This window comes from Psammomys obesus, unplaced genomic scaffold, assembly GCF_907164565.1.
Source record: "Psammomys obesus unplaced genomic scaffold, mPsaObe1.curated_primary_1811, whole genome shotgun sequence".
NCBI classification, from domain to species: Eukaryota; Metazoa; Chordata; class Mammalia; order Rodentia; family Muridae; genus Psammomys; species Psammomys obesus.
In genome coordinates, this window is record NW_026596034.1 from 2,091,530 (window position 1) to 2,099,053 (window position 7,524).

Sequence of the window (7,524 nt, forward strand, 5' to 3'; positions counted from 1 at the left end):
TTCCTTCCTTCCTTCCTTCCTTCCTTCCTTCCTTCCTTCCTTCCTTCCTTCCTTTTTTGGTTTCTGAGACAGGGTTTCTCTGTGTAGCCTTGGTTGTCCCGGAACTCACTCTGTAGACCAGGCTGGCCTTGAACTCACAGAGCCACTGCCTCCTGAGTGCTGGGATTAAAGGGGTGCTCCACCACCACCCAGCCTAACTTCTCTTCTTAAGTTACACTTGATGTATTTTGTGTGTGAGTTTGCGCGTGTGTATGAATGTGTAAGGGTTCAGAAGGCAACTTGTAGAAGCTGGTTTTCTCTTTCTGCCATGCGGGTTCCAGGGTTCCAGCTCAGGCTGTCTAGGTTGGTGGCAAGTACGTTCATCTGCTGAGTCTTAGGCCCACCCCTCTTGCAGGTACAAGAGCTGCAGGGCCAGTGGCAGGAAGAGGCCATGAAGGCTGAGAAGTGGCTGTTTGAGTGCCGAAACCTAGAGGAGAAGTGTGACCTGGTGACAAAGGAGAAGGAGGTAGGGCTTGAGCCTGCAGCCCAGGCTCACCCTGCGTGTCCTGGGCTAGCCCATTTCCCAGGAGGTCCGACTGGCATCTTGCATCCCGCCCCTGTAGCGGCTGTTGGCGGAGAGGGACTCCCTGAGGGAAGCCAATGAAGAGCTCCGCTGCGCCCAGCTGCAGCCAAGGGGATTGACTCAAGCTGGTGAGCTTCAGCTCAGGGTTGGGGTGGCCTGGGCCTGTGCTTGAGTCCTCAGGGATCGTCCCTGAGAAGAGAGCCCCAGGAAGGGGACCTGAAGATTTCTTTTCTTCAGACCTGTCGCTGGATCCTACCCCTTCTGGACCAGAAAACTTGGCAGCAGAGATCATGCCTGCAGAGCTCAGGTATATTGAGACCCTTTAAGGCGCTGGACCCATCCAGGTCAGGCAAGGTTCTTCCTCAGCCCACTCTCGGAGTGCAAGCCTACCGCTGGTCTTGGTTGCCTGGCTTAAACTTCCCCGTTCCTGCTTCTGCTCTGCTCTGGCCAAGAGCTTTTGTTTAGTACACAAATGAAATCCAACCCATGTGGCTTCGTATCCTAGCCCTGTTTGCTTTGACCTGAGTGAGACCCAGGTTCCAGCCCTGGCAGCCCCTACTCGGTCCGGTTCCTTCTGCTCTGCTCTAGTAACTCCCACCCCCGCTCTGACTGTTTGCATAGTTGGGCGCAAATGTTTTAATCCCCCACCCTCACACACCTCCTTTGGAGCCCCGCCCCCTTTGATTTCTCTCCTTAGTCCTCCATCCACCTTGCCCAGGGCAGCCCCCAAAGCCAGAGCCACCGGCGCCAGGCCAGGTCCTCAGTACGCCTACCCCAAGGCTGGGCTCTTTTCAAGGCAGCAATCGGCCCGGAGTTTCACCTAATGGGCCGTCTGTCCAGGAACACAGCCCCACTCGCTTCTCCCTGTTCCTCAGAGAGACGCTCCTGCGGCTTCAACTGGAGAACAAGCGTCTGTGCCAGCAGGAGGCCGCGGACCGGGAGAGACAGGAGGAGCTGCAGCGCCACCTGGAGGAGGCCAACCGGGCACGCCATGGGCTGGAGACGCAGCACCGGTAAGAATCCTAGACAGCTTGTTCGGAAGAGAGATCTACAAGCTGACCAAGTGCAAGTCCTGAGCACCCTTCCCCGCCAGGCTGAACCAGCAGCAGCTGTCTGAGCTAAGGGCCCAGGTGGAAGATCTACAGAAGGCCTTGCAGGAGCAAGGGGCCAAAACTGAGGATGTGAGTGTCCACCTCTTCCCTGCCTGGCCCTCTCTTGTGCTCCCCAGTAATCCTCCTTTCTCCTCACCCCCCTGCTGCCCGATGCCCAATGAAGGCCACTGTGAGTACCACGGGGCCCGGGAGGCACACCACCGTTACCCACACAGGTTTTCAGACCTTGTTCCGCCGCCTCACTCCCTGCTGCTTCTCTCCCCCAGCCCACCCTGCTGAAGAGGAAGCTGGAGGATCATCTGTAAGTGTGGAGAGCTGGCACTCCTGTAGTGGGAACCCCTGGGGCAGAGGTGTGGAGAATTGTTGGTCAATAGATCGATCAACCCAAGTCAAGCACAGTCTTTTTTTTTGAGAGGGATGTTGTGTAACTGAAGCTGGCTTGAATTCCTGACCCTCCTTCCTCTCTGTCTCCCAAGTGCTGTGTAATTTATTGATTTTATGTATGAGTGTTTTGCCTGCATGTCTACCACTGTGTCCATGGAGTTCAGAAGAAGGCCTCCCACCCCCTGGGAGAGCTGTGAGCCACCATGGGTGCTAGGAACCATACTTGGCATCCTCTTCAAGAACAGAGAGGATCTTACCCCTCCCTGCTTTTTTTAAAGATTTGTTTTATTTATTATTTAGTGTTCTGCCTGCGTGCCAGAAGAGGGCACCAGATCTCACTATAGATGGTTGTGAGCCACCATGTGGTTGCTGGGAATTGAACTCAGGACCTCTGGAAGAGCAGCTAGTGCTCTTAACCTCTGAGCCATCTCCAGCCCTTAACTCCCTATTTTATCTTATTATAAAACAAGTTCTTCCTGTGGCTTAGATTGGCCTAGGATTTGTAATCCTCCTGGCTCAAACTCTTTTCTGTTATATGCATAGCATTCACCATTATTTCTGGCCCAGAATGTCTTTGAGGAAAAAAAAAAAATAGGGGCTGGTATGGGCCTGTGATTCCAGCTCAGGAGACAGAAGAAGGAGATCCAGGAGTTTAAGGCCATTTGGGGTTACATGAGACTCAAAAAAAACAAAATGAAACCAACCAAACAAACAAACAAAACCCTCTCCCCGCCCATATACATGCATCTGACTTAGTGGTAGAGCACTGGCCTGGTGAACACAAGGCTCCTGGGTTCATCCATAGAGCCACAAGGAATAAAAAATAAAAATATCCCTGGGGCTGGAGAGACATTTCACTTAAGAGCTCAAGAGGAGCCAAGTTTGAGTCTCAGTCCCATGTCAGGTGGCTCACAACCACCTGTAACTCCAGGTTCAGGAAATCCACACCCTCTTTTGCCTCCCTGGCCCACAAACACCTGTGGCACAGCCCACACAGGCGCACATATAACACACAGAAAATTCTAAAAACAAAACACCAACCCTGGGAGCTGCTGGGTGGAGAATGAAGCTGAGGTATTAAAAGTGGAAGAGGATGAAGGGATGATAAGGACCAGACCAACTTGGGGACCATGGGATGAAGAGATTAGACAGAGCAAGGAGGTCTTGGTGGCCATAATGAAGCTTCTGACTCGCTGGGCTCCTGCTTGGAGAGAAGAGAAGCCAGTGGGACAGAATTGTGTGTCTGCTACAGAGAATCAGCCTAGAGTTAGGTGATCTGCTGGGGTGGCTCAAGAGCAGAGCACTTGTCTAGCGTGGACAAGGCCCTGGAATATATCCACTATACCATGGATGGACAGACGGATGGACAGATGGACAGATGGGCGGGTGGATAGATGGAGATGCCAGCCCAAGGCTATTCCGCTGCTTCCACACCCACAGGCAGAAGCTGCATGAGGCTGATCTGGAGCTGCAGAGGAAACGAGAGTACATTGAGGAGCTGGAGCCTCCCGCTGACAGCAACAGTAAGTGGGAACCAGCAGTAGCCAGGGCTGGAAGGAGGCCAGGGTGCAGCATGGGACTTGAGAACCCTTGTTTGTTCTTCAGCAGCTCGACGGATTGAGGAGCTGCAGGACAGTCTGCAGAAGAAGGATGCAGACTTGCGGGCCATGGAGGAACGATACCGCCGCTATGTGGACAAGGCACGCACGGTGAGGATGCTAGGTGTCCCACTCTTCTGCCTCAGGTCCTACTCCCCACACTTCCCATCACATCAGTTCACTTCTGCCAGTTTGGACATCTCTGCCCTCTGCACTCAACACCTGTCATACCATACTATGTCATATTATAGGCTTCTGCATGCTGCTGCTGCTAAGGGCTATCAAACCCATTGTATCAAAAGGGTCTGCAAAGAAGCTTGGGGCGTCATAGCACAGTGGGAGAGCTTCTGCCTCAAAGCCACCAGTGTGGTGCAGGTGACATGGCTCAGTGATAGAGTACTTGTCTATCATCTACCAGCCAGGGTGGGTATGGGGGTGTGGCTGGGTATGTGGCTTGTAACTACACTTGCCTGGCAGGAGGCCCTGGAGTCTCTAGCATTCCAAAATATAAGTAAATATATAACATAAAGCCAAAGTAAGGGGCCCGAGGGGGTTATTTCCAAATATTCTTCAGGCTTAGATAGGTGGAAAGAAAAGAGTCGGGCATGACTTATTATTATAGTATTAATATACTCCTTTAATCTCAGTATAACTGTTGGTGCTAATTGTAACAGGATTTTCTTGGGCCACCATCTCCCAGTAATGACATGGAGACCTTTTATTATTAATGTTTGGCCTTAGCTTTGGCTTGTTCCCTAACTAGCTCTTGACTTAAATTAACCCCTTTATATCAATCTACTTTTTCTCACGTGGTTCGTTACCTCTTCTCAGTACTGGCCCCTGTTTCTTCCTCCAAGTCTAGCTGGCTACTCTTCCCACACACAATTCTTTCCCAGAGTTCCCATCTCTGCCAGAAGTCCTGCCTATCTCTCCAGCCTTTGCTATTGGCCATTCAGCTCTTTTTTAAACCAATCAGAAAGTGTTGGAGGGATTGTTTACAAAATATGATGCAGCCAAAGAATAACAATACCAAAGTCGGGCCTGTAATCAGATCGCTGCCAGTACAGAAATCACTATTTGAGTAATACAAAGACAGCCTTTACACAGCGCATAAAAAGATCACAGCAACCTTTCAGCACTTGGGAGGTAGAGAGCTAAATCTCCATGAGCCTGAGGTCAGCCAGGCTGCATACTGAGACTCTGTCTCAGGTGGATGGATGGGTGGGTGGGTGGATGGGTGGGTGGGTGGGTGGACAGATAGAAAAAGATCCAGGTATGCTGGTACCTTGTGACCCAAAGGCAGGAGGATCACAAGTTTGAGGCCTGATCTGAATGAGACCTTGTCTTAAATAACAAAATAATGCTATACTATAGCTATGTTACCAAGCATGTGTGAGGCCTTAAGTTCAGTCAGTCCCCAGAACTGCGAAAAGTCACTATTGTTATAATCAAGGTTGCTCTCCTGTGACTTTTTTCTAATCCCTAGGTCATTCAGACCCTGGAACCCAAGCAGCGGCCACCCACTGGAGTGCCCCCGGAATTCCAAACCCTGAGGACACAGCTCTGGGAGAGGAACATGCGGATACGGCAGCTGGAGGTGGGTCTCTCCTCTTCCCTTCAAGCAGCCCTCAGCAGCCCCCAGCCCCTGACTCCTGTCTCCCCGGCAGATGGACTGTGAGAAGAGTCGGAGTCAGCGGGAGCAGGAAGAAAAGCTGCTCATCAGTGCCTGGTACAGCATGGTGAGTGGGCTGCCTCTGGAGCTGCTGTATCAGGTTTACACTGCTCACGTAGGCTCACTGAGCCCCTGCCGATTTTACCATCTCTCTAGGGCATGGCCTTGGAGCAGCGAGCTGGGGAAGAGCAGGCTCCAGCCCATGCCCAGTCCTTCCTGGCACAGCAAAGACTGGCCACCAATGCTCGCCGAGGACCCCTGGGGCGCCTGGCTTCTCTGAGCCTTCGCCACACTGACAAGCACTGACAGACCTCAACTTCCTGCCACCTGCTGGAGCCCTCCAGCTCCTAGGGTCCCTGGTTTGGGACCTTGACCTTGATTGAGGCTATAATTTCTGCCCTTTGATTCCTGAGATGGAAGAGAAGGGAGTGGCAGATAGCAAGTATAGTCCTAACCCTTTTAGCAATGTGATCCTCGATTCTTCCCCGGGGCTTTATGTATTACCTGGGAAGAGCCTGATTTTATATTTGAAAAGAATAAAGACTTTAAATAAAGACTTTATCTGTCATGAGTGGACTCTGGACACCATGGTAAGGAATAAAAAGTGGGCTAGGAACACAGAATTTGCTTTTTTTTTTTTTAATTTTATTTTAACTGTTTATTCTTGTTTTATATGCACCGGTGTTTTGCTTGTATAGTTGTCTGTATGAGGGTGTTGGAGGCCCTGACCTGGAGTTACAAACAGTTGTGAGCTGCCATGTGGGTTCTGGGAATTAAACCTTGGTTCTCTGGAAGAGCAACCAGTGCTCTTAACCACTGAGCCATCTCTACAGCCCCACAGACCTTGCTTTTAAGAAAGACTTGGTTTTTGTTTGTTTGTTTTTCTTTTTTGGTTTTTCGACACGAAACCTTTTCTTTTTTTGGGTTTCTCTGTGTAGCCCTGCCTATCCTGGACTCACTTTGTAGACCAGACTGGCCTCAAACTCATGGAGATCTGCTATAAATATTAACCTTTTTTTTTTTTAAAGTCAGCTGGGAACAGTCACTTCTGCTTTGCTTTTATCTACGTTGTGGGTTTTTTTCTTTCAGCTTTCTCTACCCCTTCTCTTCTACCCTTTCCCCCTCAACACTAGATAAGATAGGAAAAAAGAGAGGAAAGGAAAGAGATCCCCAAGTAAATTTCTGCCGATCTGGGAGCAAATATATTTGCTACTATATATAATTAATATAATATTAATATTATATAAAATTAATATATATATTTGTTTTGTTTGCACATGAGTACTTAACAAACCACAACCCACAACAACCAATGACCAACCAATAACCCTCTGTGCCTTTCCAGGGCCCTGACATTTACATATACTCTAAAAAGTCCCTAGAATTCCAAATGCCACACAATTTTGGAAACTATCTGCTGCTGTCAAAATTATACCCCTGCCAGAGCATGGGGCAAATCATAGTTGGCTGCTGTGGTCAATCTGAAGCAGCCTTGTATTCCACACCTGGGATTAAAATGAAAACATATTTTTAAAATATTTCTGTGTTTTTTTGTTTTTGTTCTTTTAAGAAACCAAAACTCATGCTGGAGAGATGACTCAGAGGTTAGTTAAGAGCACTGGCTGCTCCTCCAGAGGTCCTGAGTTCAATTCCCAGCAACCACATGGTGGCTCACAACCATCTATAGTGAGATCTGGTGCCCTCTTCTGGTGTACATGTAGGCAGAACACTGTACGCATAATAAACAAGTGAATCTTTAAAAGAAAGAAAGAAACCAAAACTCCAAAGTTCTCACTACATTTACCCCTTTCTGTTTTAATTGTGCTGTGTGTAATGTGAAATTATAAGCATTTTCAGAAATAAGTACTTTTTGGATGAGTGGCCAAGGTTTTCAGGAGAGCTCTCCTGCTCTGATCTAATCTTTATCAGTTCCCTGTGCCAAGTCCAGAGCAGCACTGCCCGTAGCATTGTGCATTAGACCTGCAATACTTAGCAGAGGTTCTTTGGTCTGCACGTTACTCCTTGGCTGACAGGAGGCAAACTGCACTTTTGGCTATGGGTCCTCAAGCCAGGCCCCCAAGGCTGTTTCTCATGGCAACAGATTACCTTGAATGTCTCTCTTGAACCTACACTCTTTGGTCCAATGGCAACACATGGCCTGCACACCCCGGGAAGCCTAGGCTTTCTTTCTGGTTT

At 49.4% G+C, this 7,524-nt stretch overlaps 1 protein-coding gene across 2 annotated transcripts in view; it reads left to right on the top strand.

Moving 5' to 3' along the window:
- Nucleotides 1-5,899, top strand: part of Hook2 (hook microtubule tethering protein 2) — an 11,912-nt gene extending 6,013 nt beyond the window's left edge. Inside the window, exons 12-22 of one of the 2 annotated variants that reach the window (XM_055621233.1) lie at nt 395-505; nt 603-690; nt 800-869; nt 1,438-1,575; nt 1,656-1,743; nt 1,941-1,975; nt 3,499-3,581; nt 3,664-3,767; nt 5,143-5,253; nt 5,324-5,395; nt 5,485-5,899. In XM_055621233.1, the coding sequence (XP_055477208.1) occupies nt 395-505; nt 603-690; nt 800-869; nt 1,438-1,575; nt 1,656-1,743; nt 1,941-1,975; nt 3,499-3,581; nt 3,664-3,767; nt 5,143-5,253; nt 5,324-5,395; nt 5,485-5,634 (1,050 nt within the window). In that variant the 3' untranslated portion in view covers nt 5,635-5,899. The remainder of the gene's footprint in view (nt 1-394; nt 506-602; nt 691-799; nt 870-1,437; nt 1,576-1,655; nt 1,744-1,940; nt 1,976-3,498; nt 3,582-3,663; nt 3,768-5,142; nt 5,254-5,323; nt 5,396-5,484) is intronic. The other variant, XM_055621234.1, reaches the window with a different exon arrangement.
- Nucleotides 5,900-7,524: the final 1,625 nt, after the last annotated feature.